General features: G+C 38.8%; 1 protein-coding gene across 1 annotated transcript in view; it reads left to right on the plus strand.

Moving 5' to 3' along the window:
* The first annotated feature begins 1,319 nt into the window (after positions 1 to 1,319).
* Positions 1,320 to 18,923, plus strand: part of lamb1a (laminin, beta 1a) — a 68,800-nt gene continuing 51,196 nt past the window's right edge. Inside the window, exons 1-7 of the mRNA XM_072435691.1 lie at positions 1,320 to 1,515; positions 6,259 to 6,452; positions 13,449 to 13,587; positions 15,510 to 15,583; positions 15,656 to 15,844; positions 17,142 to 17,205; positions 18,203 to 18,405. Coding sequence (XP_072291792.1) covers positions 1,485 to 1,515; positions 6,259 to 6,452; positions 13,449 to 13,587; positions 15,510 to 15,583; positions 15,656 to 15,844; positions 17,142 to 17,205; positions 18,203 to 18,405 — 894 coding nt within the window. The 5' untranslated portion in view covers positions 1,320 to 1,484. The remainder of the gene's footprint in view (positions 1,516 to 6,258; positions 6,453 to 13,448; positions 13,588 to 15,509; positions 15,584 to 15,655; positions 15,845 to 17,141; positions 17,206 to 18,202; positions 18,406 to 18,923) is intronic.

Genomic DNA, 18,923 nt, shown 5'->3' on the forward strand with positions numbered 1-18,923 from the left:
CTTTGGAACAGACTCCTGGCAACCGCGAAGAAGAAGGCAACCACAGAAAAATGGACTGGAAAATTAAAAATGTTGGTTTAGTTTAGTTTTTTTTTTCACAGTATAGTGTAAAATACATACTTTGAAGACGTACAACTACCATTAAAATGAAGATTCATACATGTTTTATTCTGAAGGTTTTGATTCATAGATGTTTAATTCTGAAGGTCTTGATTCACAAATATTTTACTCTGAAGGTCTTGACTCTTTATTCACATGTGTTTTATTCTGAAGGTCTGATTCACAGATGTTTTATTCTGAAGGTCTTCATTCACAGATGTTTTATTCTGAAGGTCTTGTCTCTTGATTCACAGTTGATTTATTCTGAAGGTCTTGATTCACAGATGTTTAATTCTAAAGGTCTTGATTCACAGGTGTTTTATTCTGAAGGTCTTGATTCACAGATGTTTAATTCTGAAGGTCTTGATTCACAGATGTTTTATTCTGAAGGTCTTGAGTCACAGATGTTTTATTCTGAAGGTCTTGATTCACAAATGTTTTATTCTGAAGGTCTTGACTCTTGATTCACAGGTGCTTTATTCTGAAGGTCTTGACTTTTGATTCACAGGTGTTTTACTCTGAAGGTCTTGATTCACAGTTGTTTAATTCTGAAGGTCTTGATTCACAGATGTTTTATTCTGAAGGTCTTGACTTTTGATTCACAGGTGTTTTATTCTGAAGGTCTTGATTCACAGTTGTTTAATTCTGAAGGTCTTGATTCACAGATGTTTTATTCTGAAGGTCTTGACTCTTGATTCACAGGTGTTTTATTCTGAAGGTCTTGATTCACAGATTTTTAATTCTGAAAGTCTTGATTCACAGGTGTTTTATTCTGATGGTCTTGAGTCACAGATGTTTTATTCTGATGGTCTTGACTCTTGATTCACAGGTGTTTTATTCTGAAGGTCTTGATTCACTGGTGTTTTATTTTGAAGGTCTTGATTCACAGGTGTTTTATTCTGATGGTCTTGAGTCACAGATGTTTTATTCTGATGGTCTTGACTCTTGATTCACAGGTGTTTTATTCTGAAGGTCTTGATTCACAGGTGTTTTATTCTGATGGTCTTGAGTCACAGATGTTTTATTCTGATGGTCTTGACTCTTGATTCACAGGTGTTTTATTCTGAAGGTCTTGATTCACTGGTGTTTTATTTTGAAGGTCTTGATTCACAGGTGTTTTATTCTGAAGGTCTGACTCACAGATGTGCGCTCTCGTGCTGAAGGGGCGGGCCCAGGCGGCTCTTGGGGGTCCTTTCAGGGGTCTTTTCAGGGTCTTTTCAGGGGTCTTTGCGGGTCTTTGCGGTCCTCCTCACGCATCACAGGTCCGGGAGTCTGCGGCGGAGCTCGGAGCGGTTCAGGCGGACACTTTAGCAGACTTGACCCCCGGGAACAGGCGCACATCTTCGGATTAGTTTGCAGCGGTTTCCCGTGAAGACAGAGGCGGCATGAGGCTGCTGCGACTGACGCTGCTGCTCGGTGAGTTTTTCATTTCAAACTATTAAGACGCATCAATTAGCGCAAAAGAACATGACTTTAAGGCGTAAAACTACAAACGCGCGAAGTGGAAAGTTGAACAAAGTGGAAGGAGACGGTTCATGTTCGCTCTTGTAGTTTTTGCGCTGTAAAAGACGCAAAACAAAACGCGAGAAACGAATCGAAAGTTACTCAAATTATTAAGATGAATGAAAGAGCGTGATGAAAAATGTTGTTGTTGGAAAGTTTTATTAGATGTGGAAATAATTTTATGTTGTAAAAACGTGTAAAACAAACTTTTTTCACACTGCAGGTGAACAGGAAAAATCTCAAATTTAGAGATCAATTTTAAAGTTTTTGTATTTGAAGTTTTCTTGCATAAACGTATGAAAAACATGTATAACACGTGTTGATCATGTAATGTTTTAGTATAAATATGAGGCATTTTATGTGTAAAGTATATATATATATACATCTGAAAACTTGGTAAAGGCAGGTTTAACTTTCTTGGTTATTTAGTTGAATTATTAGATAAATGAAAGAAATTCAAAAAATAATATATAAAAAAAGTGATAATACAGTGAATTTGAGATTTATTTAAAAACAAATTCAGTAGAAAACTAGATCTTAAGTATGGTGTAAAAATTGTGTAATAGCTCTGGCTTAGAGTTAGATATAAACTAATCCTTGTGTACGATCCGTTAAGATTCAGACAAGTACAAGATGGTGAAGCTGCTACTAACCCATTTTGAGAAGTCGCGATGTTCCATATGAATTTATGGATTCGTGTCAATAAAACATAATTTGTTGCAGATTAAACAATGATGTGGTTCCATCTTAAAGCTTTAAAGTTGAGCGCAAACCGACCCAGAGTTTTGCCTCTAGCGTCTCGTAAAAAAGAAACATTTGCGTCTTTGCTGTCGTGAATAAACGCAGAACATATTTAAAACGCCCCCTACAGGTCGGACGACTCGTTGAACTAAAATGCAGTCAAGATCTTGTATATTTCAGATTTAACGAAAAATTATGTACAAAATTAGCCCAGAATAGCTCATTTTTATAGTTTATAATTTCACTTCCTGTTTGTAATTAATGACAACACATCAGGAAATTACTCAGCGAACACTGGGAAAAAAACTCATCTCATTGTTTTTATTTGACAAATGAAAATATTTGAGAGCAACTTTATTTCGTTGAATTAATGTTTAGAGCGTCAAAAAAGTTGTTTCTTTGTGTAAATTCTGCATAAACTTTGACTGGAATGAGTGTCCCTGGTGTGATGTCACTTCCTGTCATTTTCAACCGATTTTTAGGAAATTACCGAAAACTCATCTAATGTCCCAATTTAAATTTGATAAATAAAAATATATGCGAGTGACTTTATTTTGTTGAATTAATATTTAGAGGGTCAAAAAAGTGGTTTCTTTAGTGTAGTTTATGCATAAACTATAAATATTCCTAGTGTGATGTCACTTCCTGTAATTCTCTACAGACTTTCAACGTTTTCTCCACAAATACCTGCTCGATTGGTGTAAAACTCATTTATATGTACTACAGGTACAAATACACCAAATAAAGTCCAAATTTGAAAATCGTAAAAACCCGTCATAGGCACTTTAATCCTGAAGAATTCAACAGTTCCAGAGTTTTGCACAAACGCTGAAACCATTAAGTTCTTATCGTGTGTGAAAAATGCCTGTTAAAGAAAACAAATACTTTCTTGCTTTGGGAACGAGGAGATGGGACTGAAAATATTTGTGGAGGGAATATTTTAGTTAGAATTTTTGTTGTTAAGTTTAAGGTGTTTTTTCCCCCCATTCAAGTTTTGTACATGGTTTGGTTTACTTTGGCATTGAATAAAATGCTCAGTGTCATGTTAATATCAATTTACATGTTATTTTAAATGGAAATAACCAAATTACAACTGCTTTTAATGTGAATTTTTCTGACTCCACAAACACTTTTTGGACACTTACCATTTGCATATAGTTGAAGTAATGATTTAACCTTGATTCTATAAAAATAAATTGAAAACATTGAAAAAACATCTATATCTTTTGGGATTATTTGGATCATTAATAATAATTTATTTGGCAACAATTTGATGATATATTTTCAATCACCGACTAATAATTCGATCATGAGGATTTTTGAGTAAAACTGTCAAACTAAAATGTAGTTGAGATAAATATATTTTAGAGTTTTGCTAAAAAATTATGATTTTTTTTTTTATCACAGAATAGCAAATTTTTTAGATTTATAATTTCACTTCCTGTTTGTAATTGATGACATCACACTAGGAAATTACCCAGCAAACACTGGGCCAAAACTCATCTAATGTCACTTTTTTTCATTTGACAAATAAAAATATATGTGAGCGAGTTAAAAAAAAGTAGTTTCTTTGTGTAAATTCTGCATAAACTTTGACTGGAATGAGTGTCCCTCCTGTGATGTCACTTCCTGTCATTTTCTACAGATTTTTCAACATTTTCTCCACAAATACCTGCTCGATTGGTGTAAAACTATCATTTATTTGTTACCACCAAATAAAGTCAAAATTAGAAAATGGTAAAAGCCTGTCATGCGTCACTTTAAGCTCCGAGTTCTTGTATCGGTTTTGTCTAAACTTGCAGCTTTTGATCCGAGCTGAGCCGGTGGGATCAAAGCGCGGTCGTGAAATCTGATCCGGAGTCGGCGCTCAGAATGTAAACACACCGGGGTTTAATTCAATCGGGCCGGTCGCCGCGGGATTTCGACACCTGGACATGAAAACGTCTGCGTGCCGGGGCCGTGGGGGGTCCCAATGTGGGGTCTGGACGTGTTCCTCCATTTGGTGCTTTTCTAATACTTCACAAAGACGGGCGTTATGCAAGTGAGAAGAGAAACGCTTTGTCGGTTTGTGTCAAAACGAACAGGGTTAAACTGGATTAACAAAAGTCAAATAAGAACTAAGAATGTCACAATATTAAATGTTTGTTGCGATTATTGTGAGAAGAAACGACACGCTATACCGATTATTGACACAGGACTTACATTTAACTAACGTACATTTAGTTATTCTTTTTGGGTCCAGATTAAATAGACATTGCTTAAAGTGACGTATGACAGGTTTAAGATGTTCAAATTTTGACTTTATTTGGTGTGTTTATACTTGTTGTACGTATAAATGATAGTTTTACACCAATCGAGCAGGTATTTGTGGAGAAAATGTTGAAAAATTGGTAGAAAATGACAGGAAGTGACATCACACACTCATTCCAGTCAAAGTTTATGCAGAATTTACACAAAGAAACAACTTTTTTTTTACTCTACACATTCATTCAACAAAATAAAGTCGCTCTCATATATTTTTATTTGTCAAATTTAATTAATTGTGACATTAAATGAGTTTTGGCCCAGTGTTTGCTGGGTAATTTCCTATTTTGATGTCATCAATTACAAAAAGGAAGTGAAATTATGAACTTAGAAAATGTGCTATTCTGTGATGAATTGTGTTAAGTTTTAGCAAAATTCAAAATATATATATCTTAACTGCATTTTAGTTCAATGAGGAGTCCGACCTGTAGGGGGCGCTCTAATTTTACTTCTAAACTAAAATAGACCCGCTTACTAAATATATTGAATAATTGCGATTATCGATTTAATCGATTCATCGTGACATCCAAAATAAGAACGCACAGAGCGAATGTCTTCAAAGCTGAGATTAGGGCAGCACGATTTTAGGGAAGAAAATATCGTATTGCCGATCTTTCTGACCAGTATCGCCAAAGGATTCTGTTCAAATTTCACATACGTTCTGGGGAATTGTCCGTTCTTGGGCCCGTTTCAATTTTTTACAAGAATCGCATATATTTTCCGAACACGAAGTGCACAGTAAGCAGTATTTATTGTATATTTATAGTTTTTCATTGTGCAGCCCCATTACATACAAATACTTTATATTCTAACTTTGCAAAACCTCCAGAACAGTTGCAGCGCTGTCCAATTTCCAATGAACTTCCAGGGCTGCAACAAGTTAATCGATTTATCGCAAACTGAAATTATTGTCGACTAAATTGGCAATCGTTACGTAATCTGTAGAATCTGAAACACGCCATAAGCCGAGCACACAGGTTTTATGACTGAAATCGAGCCGTAATGCCACGAAAATATGAGTGTAATTTGATGAAAACGCTTGGGATCCTCAAAACGGCTTCGCTTCAACCTCATCTGGGTCAAATTCAATACAAATCTTTTCATCGCGTGACGTTTGCGTTACGATCGAAAGCGTAATCGATGAGTAAAACGATCGCTAGTTGCACCGCTCACTTGTTCATCGTCTTTTGCTTCTTTAACGTCGTCTTTTGCTTCTTTAACGTCGTCTTTTGCTTCTTTAACGTCGTCTTTTGCTTCTTTAACGTCGTCTTTTGCTTCTTTAACGTCGTCTTTTGCTTCTTTAACGTCGTCTTTTGCTTCTTTAACGTCGTCTTTTGCTTCTTTAACGTCGTCTTTTGCTTCTTTAACGTCGTCTTTTGCTTCTTTAACGTCGTCTTTTGCTTCTTTAACGTCGTCTTTTGCTTCTTTAACGTCGTCTTTTGCTTCTCTAACGTCGTCTTTTGCTTCTCTAACGTCGTCTTTTGCTTCTCTAACATTGTCTTTTGCTTCTTTTTTAACCCGTCTTGTGCGTCTCGTTCTTGTCCAAACCTGTCGCTGACCCCGGTTCCGCCCAGCTTTGACCCCGCTTTGACCCCCTTGTCCCTCCCACAGCCCTGCAGGCGTGCGCGGGGGCCCAGCTCGAACCGGCCGAAGCGGTGGTCCCGGAGATGAGCGACGTGTGCACGGAGGGCAGCTGTTACCCGGCGACCGGAGACCTCCTGATCGGCCGCGCCCACCAGCTCTCGTCCACCTCCACCTGCGGCGAACACCGGCCCGAACCGTTCTGCATCGTCAGCCATCTGCAGGTGAGGGGCGGGGCGTCGCCGGGGGGAACGGGCATCAGGAACGGGACACGCAATCAAGTCGGTGTAGAAGAAGAAAGTGAAATGATAGAAGAAGAAGAAGAAGAAGAAGGGGACACATTTGATATATAAGCTCAGATCGGTGTGAGTTTTATGTATGAATGAGTCCGGACTTTCAAAATAAAATACGTCTTGCAGATTAGTTAAAAGAAACGCGCCACAACTAGGGATGTTACGGTATCAAAATGTAGTGTTACGATTACCATATTTTCCGGACTATAAGACGCATAGTTTTGGCCGGTGTGTGACTTATACTTATATTTACACTTGTATACTTATACTCCAGAGCGACTTATGTGATATTATTTGTTATTTTCACACTTGATTTCACTTCATACTCCAGTGCAACTTATATGTTTTTTTCTTCTCTATTATGCTTTTTTCTTTTGGCTGGTGCGACTTATAGTCCGGAAAATACGATTATTGTAAGAAAGAAATGTCACGATCAAAACCAAACTGCAGGGAAATCTTAATTTTTTTTTATTCCCGTGCTCTGACCTGTAACTGCGACTGGTTTTATGAAACGGAACTTTCTGAAAGACTAAAGCTAAATAGTTATTTTAAATTTAGGTCTATATTTCGCGCTATAGATTGAACAAAAAAATACTTAATTATTGCTTCTAAAATGGTCATGATTATTATTTTTCAGAAAAGTGTCAAGCGTCTGTGTTTTCAACGGCACGTCGCACATTGATGACATCACAGAGGGATTCAGCTCCACTCCCTGTCATTTTAAACTTACATTTTTCAACATTTCTTCGCAAACGGCAACTTAACGGAAGTAAAACTATGAAAACTGACAATCGAAAGCATAATTAAAAGTATAAGTCATAATTAGAAAAACAGGAGGATCTCTAACTCTAGTGGCATTCTAGTCTTCCAATTGGAAATGGATTAAAACAAATATTTTAAAAATTCAAGTGCGCATTTTATGAACTGCTAAACCGCAAAAATAATCACACATTTTTCTATTTAATACAAGTTTGTAGCAGTCTAAATGACAGGGTTTGTAACTTTTAAAATGGTCTTTTCTTCACTGCAGAGGACGTTGCATTACTACATCGTGCTAATTACGACCACTTTTATCACAAAAAGTACAGCACATTTTCTTCATCGAGGCCGATAGAGCGCGTTTACAGTGTTTTACGGTAAAATAAAAGCTGACTCACTGCTCACCAGAGCCCAGCTGTTTGCTTTTATTTAGGCTGAGACGCGCCAATAAACAAGTGTCCCCGCCCATCTGCATCGGGGCGATCTGATTGGACGGCGGGTGCGTTTGTAGAGGGGGAGGAGGAGGGCGTGTCGTAGGGGGCAGAGGCGGGTGTCGACGGGAGTCTGGGACGTTTCCTGTGAAGAGCGTCGACCCCCTAAAAGGAAAACACACTCACAGATGTTTGTCCTTGTGTGAGCAGACAGACACACAGAGACACACAGAGACACACAGAGACACACAGAGACACACAGAGACACACAGAGACACACAGAGACACACAGAGACACACAGAGACACACAGAGACACACAGAGACACACACACACACACACACACACACACATACACACTTAGCATACGTACACCTATTCACCATGTTCTCATCTGTTATTATTTTAAACTGCATTTCAAGAGTAAATGTCTGTTCTTAGTCTTGGATTTTATCAATACATTTCCCCCAAAAATGTGACTTATACTCCAGTGCGACTTATATACCATATTTTCCGGAGTATAGGTCGCACCAGCCAAAAAATGCATAATAGAGAATAGATATAGATAGACATATATAAGTCGCACTGGAGTATAAGTATATAAGTATAAATATAGGTATAAGTTGCACCCCAGCCAAAACTATGAAAAAAGATGCGACTTGTAGTACAGAAAATGTGTTTTTTTCTTCTCTATTATGCATTTTTACTGTAAATGGGGTCGCCTCTCCATAGATCCGACACGTGACTCGCCCGCTGGCGTCGCCCTCTTCTCTCCATAAACAAGTTTAACATCGTACTCTGCGAGGTCGTTCGTGAGATTGAGTGCTTTTGCGTGATGCAGCACTTAAAGCGCCCCCTACAGGTCGGACGACTCATTGAACTAAAGTGCAGTTCAGTTAAAGAACTTGACAGATCGCAGCTGGTGACAGTAACGTTCCATAAGAAGCGCATCGTTCAACTAAAATGCAGTTAAGTTTTATATATTTAAAATTTTGCTAAAAAATCTAAATTTTATTGCAGAATAGCCCTTTTTTTAGGTTTATAATTTCACTTCCTCTTTGTGTTTGACATCACACTTGCAAATACTGGGAAAAAAACTTTTATTTAAACAATAAAATGGAATAAAATTTGTTTGATTTTTAGCGAGTTAAGTCTAAAATGTATAAAACTTAACTGCATTTTAGTTCAAAGATGCACTTTTTTGGAACGTTATTGCCGACAGCTGCGTTCACGTTACAAAAGTATGAGTTTTTGTTCAAGAAAACGGCAGTTGTTTGACCTCCTCCTCTTCTGACCTTCTCCTCTTCTGACCTTCTCCTCTTCTGACTTTCTCCTCTTCTGACCTTCTCCTCATCTCGCCTCCTCCTCTTCTGACCTCCTCCTCTTCTGACCTCCTCCTCTTCTGACCTTCTCCTCTTCTGACCTTCTCCTCTTCTGACCTCCTCCTCTTCTGACCTTCTCCTCTTCTGACCTCCTCCTCTTCTGACCTCCTCCTCTTCTGACCTTCTCCTCATCTGGCCTCCTCCTCTTCTGACCTTCTCCTCTTCTGACCTTCTCCTCTTCTGACCTTCTCCTCTTCTGACCTTCTCCTCTTCTGACCTCCTCCTCTTCTGACCTTCTCCTCTTCTGACCTTCTCCTCTTCTGACCTTCTCCTCTTCTGGCCTTCTCCTCTTCTGACCTTCTCCTCATCTGGCCTTCTCCTCTTCTGACCTCCTCCTCTTCTGACCTCCTCCTCTTCTGACTTTCTCCTCTTCTGACCTTCTCCTCATCTGGCCTTCTCCTCTTCTGACCTCCTCCTCTTCTGACCTTCTCCTCTTCTGACCTTCTCCTCTTCTGACCTTCTCCTCTTCTGACCTTCTCCTCATCTGGCCTTCTCCTCTTCTGGCCTTCACCTCTTCTGGCCTCCTCCTCTTCTGGCCTTCTCCTCTTCTGGCCTCCTCCTCTTCTGGCCTTCTCCTCATCTGGCCTTCTCCTCTTCTGGCCTCCTCCTCTTCTGGCCTTCTCCTCTTCTGGCCTTCTCCTCTTCTGGCCTCCTCCTCTTCTGACCTTCTCCTCTTCTGGCCTTCTCCTCTTCTGGCCTTCTCCTCTTCTGGCCTTCTCCTCTTCTGGCCTTCTCCTCTTCTGGCCTTCTCCTCTTCTGGCCTCCTCCTCTTCTGGCCTCCTCCTCTTCTGGCCTTCTCCTCATCTGGCCTTCTCCTCTTCTGACCTCCTCCTCTTCTGGCCTTCTCCTCTTCTGGCCTTCTCCTCATCTGGCCTTCTCCTCTTCTGGCCTTCTCCTCATCTGGCCTTCTCCTCTTCTGGCCTTCTCCTCTTCTGGCCTTCTCCTCTTCTGGCCTCCTCCTCTTCTGGCCTCCTCCTCTTCTGGCCTCCTCCTCTTCTGGCCTTCTCCTCTTCTGGCCTTCTCCTCTTCTGGCCTTCTCCTCTTCTGGCCTTCTCCTCATCTGGCCTTCTCCTCTTCTGACCTCCTCCTCTTCTGGCCTTCTCCTCTTCTGGCCTTCTCCTCTTCTGGCCTTCTCCTCTTCTGGCCTTCTCCTCTTCTGGCCTTCTCCTCTTCTGGCCTTCTCCTCTTCTGGCCTTCTCCTCTTCTGGCCTTCTCCTCTTCTGGCCTTCTCCTCATCTGGCCTTCTCCTCTTCTGACCTCCTCCTCTTCTGGCCTTCTCCTCTTCTGGCCTTCTCCTCTTCTGGCCTTCTCTTCTGGCCTTCTCCTCTTCTGACCTTCTCCTCTTCTGACCTTCTCCTCTTCTGACCTTCTCCTCTTCTCTCACTCCTTCACGTCGTCCATAAATCTTCTCTTTTTTAATCGCAGCCGGTGTCAAAACCCCCCATTCATGTCAGAGTGAACGGTGGTGCGTTCAAGGACACACAAAATCTCTGAAGATGGCGTTTTTAAACAGTTACTCCTTAGAAATGGAGGAGAAGAATGTGTGGAGGATAATGTGGAAAAATAAAATAGAGCGTTTCGTCTATAATTAAAACGATACAAAATGGGACGTCGAGTGAGATTTGTGCTCTTTTGTATTTTTATCAAGTGTATCCTTTATGTTTAAAAAAAAAAAAAAAAAAAAAAGCTACAAAAACAAAGAAAATGAGGAATAAAAGTCTTGTTTAACGTTCAAATAAAGACTTTATGTGATATTTTTGCTCTTTTGTGACAGACATTTCCCCTTAATCTGATAATTCAACTTAAAATACTGCATTTAAAGACATGTTTTATCACTTTTCTCTTAGATTTACACAATATTATCTAGATTATAGAGTATAGTTATCAAGATAATGCTAAAACGATACTGGTTATTATTGCTTACCTGGAAATGAATCTTTTAACGTTTGTGGGACCAAAATGGGTGTGGCTAACGGCCCATAATATCTTAAAGTATATTGGATTTTATTTCTCACGTGATCGTATTCATGTTGTGATGGAACCATGTTTGCATTAGATTGTAATCGAGCAAAAACCTCTTAAAACTATAAAGTATCCATAAGATTAAGAGATTTAATTGGGAAAAGACAACAATTTATACCGAAAATGACTTGTAAACAGTATATTTACTTTTTTCTGCTGTGGCTCATATACATTCTATTAAATAAATGAAGTAAAATAAAGTAAAATACAATAAATTAATAAAAATATAATAAACTTCTTTTTCATTTTTTTTTTTTTTTTAATTTATTGTATTACCATCAGGTTATTTAACTTATAAAATACAGATTATTTTTAATTTTTATTCTTATTGTGAGACTGACATTTAATTTTAGCTTCTTTTTTCTATAACTTGATTTCTTTATGCTGCGGATGCCAAGATTATTAGATCAATCAATAACTAATTATTCAGGTCACAATATAAGAACTGAAAAACAATAATCGTGACATTTAAGAAGCAAAATTAAGTGATCTACAGTTTAAAAAACACATCTTAATATAAGATACTTTTTATCTGGCTGTTTTTGTCACATTTTACTCACAATAATTCTGATTTTACAACCATAACAATAAAAAAATGACCTCTTTTCTAAATCAAACGTCACTGTTCTTACAATTCTTGACCGAAACCTGGCGCGGTGTGTGTTCTCATTGGCTAATGAAAAGCGTAACACCGTGACCTTTTTGCCCAAGAACCTAAAGTCTCTTATCTTCACTGAGGAATCTGAGGAATCCACAGCTTCCTTCCCCCGCCACCGCCGCCTTCTCTCCCGTCGTCACCTCTGTGTTTGACTTCACTTAAACACGTTCCGCCGTGTGGCATTCAAATCTTGACTTTTCTTTCACTGCCATTGTCTAACACAAAAATAGTCCTCAAGTTTGTGACCGGCTTTATGCAATTTAACTTTATGAATGACTGAGGAAAGTTAATGTGTCCCAAAACAACCAGATGAAAAACTTATTGAAGTTTTTAGATGTATTTTTTTTATGTAAAGATTGAATTAAAAAGAATATATTTTGCTTTTAAAACGGTCACAATTGTTGTTTTTTTTGTTGAATAATCTTGACTTCCCTAAACAAGTGTCTTTATTGTTTAAAAATCTCTTGAAAAACTTGAGCTGCAACGATTAATCAACTAATTGTGACAATTTGACTATAAAAAATAATAGTAGTCGTATTTGGATAGTTGTAACCTGAACTATAAACTCAAACTTTTTTTTTTAATATAACAAAGAGCATTATTATCGATTGAAAAATAAAAACATAATTAACTATTTCAGATTTTGATCAATAATTTACTTTATTTGTAAATATTCTCAACCCAGAAGCCTTCAGTCACAGTGTTTAAATCTTATTTTGTTAAAAATTAATTTCAAAAGTCTCACATTTCAATAGGAATAATAGTTTGACTCGACAATACTAAAATAATTGTTTGTCATGGACTAAAAACGAGCAGAAATGTTCAAAACCTGCACAACCTCTGCTTTTTTTTCACGTCAGTCCAGTTCAAATATCTGCTGCTGCCAGTACGACGGAGTTTTGAAGTGTTATTTACTGTATTTTCCGCACTAGCCAAAAAATGCATCATGGAGAAGAAAGAAAACGTATATAAGTCGCACTGGAGTATAAGTTGCATTTTTGGGGGAACTTTATTTATTAAAATCCAAAACCAAGAACAGACATTTGATCTTGAAATGCAGTTTAAAATAATAACAGATGAGAGAACATGATGAATAGGTGTACGTATACTAACGCTAACACCTTCAGCTACATGACGTATGCTAACGCTAACACCTTCAGCTACATGACGTATGCTAACGCTAACACCTTCAGCTACATGACGTATGCTAACGCTAACACCTTCAGCTACATGACGTATGCTAACGCTAACACCTTCAGCTACATGACGTATGCTAACGCTAACACCTTCAGCTACATGAGGCACAGACAGAACTGTGGTAAGTGTCTGGTATGTGAACGTAACATATGAAAAGTTATTCAGATAACTATAGCATAAAGAACATGCTAACAAGTTTAGCAAAGCATCAGTTTTACCCCAAATCACTAAATCCATTGAATTCTTCTTCCTCTGTGTCACTTCTAAACAACTCCAAAAACTCCAGAGGAAGAGGAAGTGACGATTCTTTCGTCGCTTAGAGCGCCCTCTTGTGGTTGTCAATGTGAAAATAATGAATAATATCACATAAGTCGCTCTGGAGTATAAGTCGCACCCGGCCAAAACTATGTAAAAAGGCGCGCGACTTATAGTCCAGAAAATACGGTAGTCATTTTGTTCATTTGTCGGTCTTCTTCAGGAGGAGAAGAAATGCTTCGTGTGCGACTCCACCGCCCCCTACGACGACCGGAACAACCAGACGAGTAACCACAGGATCGAAAACGTGGTCACGACCTTCGCCGTCAACCGACTCAAGACCTGGTGGCAGTCGGAGAACGGTGAGAGCGCCACCAGGAGGGCAAATGTGTGCGAGAACGAGGAGACGATAACAGACAATACTTGCTCGCGCGTGAACTTAGAAACTAATCGATGCTAAAAAAACAAAAAAACCTTAACGAGACGAAACCTGAGCTGAAAGTTTGGCCTAGAGTCAAAAAAGTGTTTATTTTTCCAAATTCTCATAAATTTTGACTGGAATGTATGTCCCTGGTGTGATGTCACTTCCTGTCATTTTCTACAGTTTAAAAAAAAAAAAATCTCCACAAATACCAGCTCGATTGGTGTAAAACTATCATTTATATGTACAGCTGGTATAAATACTCCAAATAAAGCCGAACCCTAACCCAAAACTAGCTAATCCTAGTCCTAATCCTAAACACTTGTCATACGCCCTTTAAAGGTCGAGTGTCAAGTGTCGTTGAGCAACGTTTTCCTGCTAGAAATGGGGTCAAAGGTCAGCCCCGCCTTTGTCCACTTCACGGGGTCAGAGCAGGTCACATGACTGCGCTAACGAGGCTTTTGTTCACGTGTGGTTCCAGTTCTGTTCTGCACAATTTTGGATGAAAAGCCGCTCCAGAAAATGCATTGTCCCTTGTACTTCTTGACTACAAAAACGTAAACGATAAATACTGACTAAAATATCAGTAAATGGACATTTTTGTCACTAGTAAAATAACTTAAAAGTGAATATCAGATTAGGTTAAAGCTTCAGTATGTTACTTTTAAGCAAACAAAAAGGGCATAATTGAACATTTAAAAATGGTATAATATACCATGGTATAAAAAGCACATCCTGAAAATCAACAGAACAAGTATTAGCCCAAGTATTAGCCCAAGTATTAGCCCAAGTATTAGCCCAAGTATTAGCCCAGGTATTAGCCCAGGTATTAGCCCAGGTATTAGCCCAAGTATTAGCCCAAGTATTAGCCCAAGTATTAGCCCAGGTATTAGCCCAGGTACTAGCCCAGGTACTAGCCCAGGTACTAGCCCAGGTACTAGCCCAGGTACTAGCCCAGGTACTAGCCCAGGTACTAGCCCAGGTACTAGCCCAGGTACTAGCCCAAGTATAAGCCCAAGTATAAGCCCAAGTATAAGCCCAAGTATAAGCCCAAGTATAAGCCCAAGTATAAGCCCAAGTATAAGCCCAAGTATAAGCCCAAGTATAAGCCCAAGTATAAGCCCAAGTATAAGCCCAAGTATAAGCCCAAGTATAAGCCCCAGGCATAGGCATTAGCCCCAGGCATAGGCATTAGCCCCAGGCATAGGCATTAGCCCCAGGCATAGGCATTAGCCCCAGGCATTAGCCCCAAACCACAACATTAGCCCACAACATTAGCCCACAACATTAGCCCACAACATTAGCCCACAACATTAGCCCACAACATTAGCCCACAACATTAGCCCACAACATTAGCCCACAACATTAGCTAAGTATTTGTATTTTTATATTTGTATGAACTAATTTTGTAATTTTAGGAAATCATCTAATGCTTTTGAAATGGTAAATGTTACAGTGTATTTGACTGAGCTAATTTTAATAACGAGCTGTAACGTGTTGTAATTGTATTGAAATGTGTACTTTAGAATAAATAGGGATGTCAAGATTATTGGCTTAATCGATAATCGTGATTATTCCACTCACAATATAATCACAAAAACTAAAATATAACAATCGTGACAAATTTAGAAGCAAGATTTTGTCTTTAATTAAATCCTGTCGTCCAAAAGTACTTTTTATCCGGCTGTTTTTGCTGCATTAGCTGTACTTTGTCATTCTGAAAGTTCTATTTCATAAAGCTGGACACATACTTGAAGAATAGTAACATGTTAGGCAATGAGAAGCATGTAATTGGATTGTGAGATGAATGATTTTGCACAAATAAAGTCTAAACTAAACTCCCGGTGTGTGTGTTTCTTTCAGGCATGGAGAACGTGACCCTCCAGCTGAACCTAGAAGCAGAGTTTCACTTCACTCACCTCATCATGACGTTCAAGGCGAGTTACCAAAGCGAGCCGTAAACGCATAGATCGTGAAGTAAAGCGAATAACCCGGTCTCGTCCCCTCAGACTTTCCGCCCGGCCGCGATGGTCATAGAGAGCTCCTCGGACTTCGGCAAAACGTGGCAGGTTTATCGGTACTTCGCCTACGACTGCGAGAGCTCGTTCCCGTCGGTGTCGCAGGGGCCCATGAGGAAAGTGGACGACGTCATCTGCGACTCCAGATACTCCGACATCGAGCCGTCCACCGAGGGAGAGGTTCGGACCTTTACGCAATTTTTTACATTTTTTTTCTCCCCAGTTGTATTGACAAATGGATCGTACAAAACGCAAATGGAACAAAACGTAAGACGGCCAGAGAGAATAAATGAAAGGAAAACACAAGTAGAGTTCAACTAAACATAAATGCAAACAAAATAAAGGCATATTTAAATCAAAATAAGAGTCCCATTTGGTCCAAAGTCAGTCAAAACAGATTTTGTTACCGCGGTGATGATAAACGGTCCTTTTTCAAGACAAACACATTCATTAATTTTCTACCGCTTTTTCCCATTAGGGGTTGCGGGTGACGAGTCTATCCCAGTGACTTTGGGCCTTACAAAATTGTAGTCATGTGTTCTTAAACTAATTTTAAAACTAAATAGACATTTCGAACCAGATTATTCTAAAAAAGATTCTGAATATAGCAATTTTTGTCCTATTAACGTAATTAATTTTAAACTTTTTTGACAATACTTAAAAAAAACAAAAACAAAACATTTTTAGCAATTTTTCTAAACAAACGCATAGAACAGAACATAAATAGAATTTGGACATCTGGAACAAGAGGATTCTGAAAATGATTCAGGAAATACAAGTTTTTTCCCTATTAACTTGACTCTTTTTTTTTTAGAACAAAATTTAAATAGAAATAGAACAGAACGTAAATAGAACAAAAAACAAAACAACCCAAGAGTACAAAGAAAGACACAAGTGGACATCATCTAAACAGAAATACAAACCAAATACGGCACATCTAAACCAAAATAATAGTTCCACTTGGTCCAAAGTCGCGGAATTCCCTCCACACTTGTGATTTAGTGGCCCTCCATTGAGAAGTGCATGTATTTTCCTGTTCATCGTCAGTCAAACTAAATTTATTTATTTTTTGACAATCCTGTGCAATACAAAGTAGATACGGTGCATGTTTGGTGTTGAAACTAACTGTATTTGATGTTAGAGTGAGTTTCTGTTCCTCCAATAGATAATCAGATCATATTTTTGTAATCGAGTAGAAAATTGGCTAAAACGTGTTTGTAAATGTTTTTGTTCAGGTTCGAATATTGCACAAAATGTGAACCGACCTCACGACGGAGCAGAACTAGACGTGTCCAATTTATTTTCAATTAGCTCTTTTTGGCATTCATATTCTGAACGAAACATTTTAATTCCGCGAATTGCAACCATTGCAATATAATTTTTTTTGCTTCATCTCTCACCTTTTTAATTGTGGTTTAATAAAAAAAAAATTTGATTCATTTGTATGTTTTTTGTTCTTCTTTTCCCCCCTCTAAAGGTCATCTTCAGAGTGCTGGACCCAGTTTTTAGGATCGACGACCCGTACAGCCCCAGAATACAGAGTGAGTCACCATTTTTCACTGTAAATGCAAGTTTCACTGTTATTGTGAGAAGAAACGTCACGATCTAACGATTTATCACAATTACCGACACCAAACAACAGTGAAATACTTACGTTTCTGTCTTTTTTTTCTTCTCTTTGATGCCGCTCCTGTATTTTCACCTTTTACTCCTTTATCTCGTGTTCTCCTGGTCCAGCTCGTTCTTGTGTTTATTGTTCTGCATTTTGTATTGATTATTTGTCTTTCTTTCTCTCTCTTCTGTCATTGCTTAGTTTTTTTTGTTCTATGTACTAATAAAATATAGTTAGGGCAAAAATATCCCAATTCCTCTCGTCACGATCTAAGGATTTAAACACAATTACTGACTCCAAACAACAGTGAAATACTAAAGTTTCTGTCATGAAAACTGATGGCACTCCCGTATTTTCAACTTTTACTCCTTTATCTTATGTTCTCCCTGGTCCAGCTCGCTTTTTGTGTTTTATTTTTCAGTTTTTTGTATTGTTTTTTTGTCTATTTTTGTCTTTTTTTTCCCTTCTCCTCTGTTGTTGCTTAGTTTTTGTTGTTCTTGCTTAGTTTTTGTTGTTCTATGTTCTAATAAAATATAGTTAAAAAGGGGCAAATAAATCCCTATTCCTCTAGTCTGTGACCGGCTTCTTAAAGTCAAACTTTCTAAACGATAAAGTAAAGTTAATAAGTTAATGATGCACTAACAATGATAAGAAAGTTAACACATACAAGATTTTTTACATTCAGGTTTACTTTTTGTTTTTTTAGAACATAGATTGAACTAAAGTGACTTATATTTGCTTCTAAAATGGTCTCGATGGTTATTTTTCAGTTCTGACGATTATCGATTTCAAGCAAATAAACTCTACATCCCTTTAATTGTTTGTTTGTGTAGATTTCCTCCTCTTGTTCAAATAATATGAAATTGTAAAAGAAAAACCTGTTTAAAATGTCTAACATCTTGAAAATGCCTGATCTCTTCTGTCAGACATGCTGAAGATCACAAACTTGAGGGTGAAGCTGACCAAGCTGCACACGCTCGGAGACAACCTGCTCGACTCGCGCATGGAAATCAAGGAGAAGTACTACTACTCCATCTACGACATGGTTGTCCGGGGTAACTGCTTCTGCTACGGACACGCCTCCGAGTGCGCGCCGGTCGAGGGGACGGGCCAGGCCATCGAGGGCATGGTGAGTCCCGGAACGTTCTGCTCTGAAAGCGCTCTGGCTGTTTGAGGCTTCACTCATTTCATGCTAATGTCAGTTCAAAGACGAAGAATTGGTTGTCAAAATGAACCCTCGATTTCCACGTCAACCTAAATAAAAAACAACTTGCACTAGAGCTGTCGGCCTTTGTCGTTGGTCGATTGCGTTTTAGTCGACTAATTTGTTTATTTCGAAGTATTTGCGTGTGGCAGCAGCAGAAAGGAGAAGGTATGGAGTGTGGCAGCTGAAGAGTTGGGAGCGAATCATGAGTTTTAAGTACTTTTTTCTGAATAAATTGTTATTTTTAGTGCGGCTAGGGTCTTGGGAGTGGTGCTAGGGTCTTGGGAGTGCGGCTAGGGTCTTGGGATTGTTGCTAGGGTCTTGGGAGTGCTGCTAGGGTCTCGGGAGTGCTGCTAGGGTCTCGGGAGTGCTGCTAGGGTCTCGGGAGTGCTGCTAGGGTCTCGGGAGTGCTGCTAGGGTCTCGGGAGTGCTGCTAGGGTCTC

Source organism: Eucyclogobius newberryi, unplaced genomic scaffold (genome assembly GCF_026437365.1).
Source record: "Eucyclogobius newberryi isolate DKJ021-1_F unplaced genomic scaffold, fEucNew1.0.hap1 SCAF_7, whole genome shotgun sequence".
Lineage (NCBI taxonomy): Eukaryota > Metazoa > Chordata > Actinopteri > Gobiiformes > Gobiidae > Eucyclogobius > Eucyclogobius newberryi.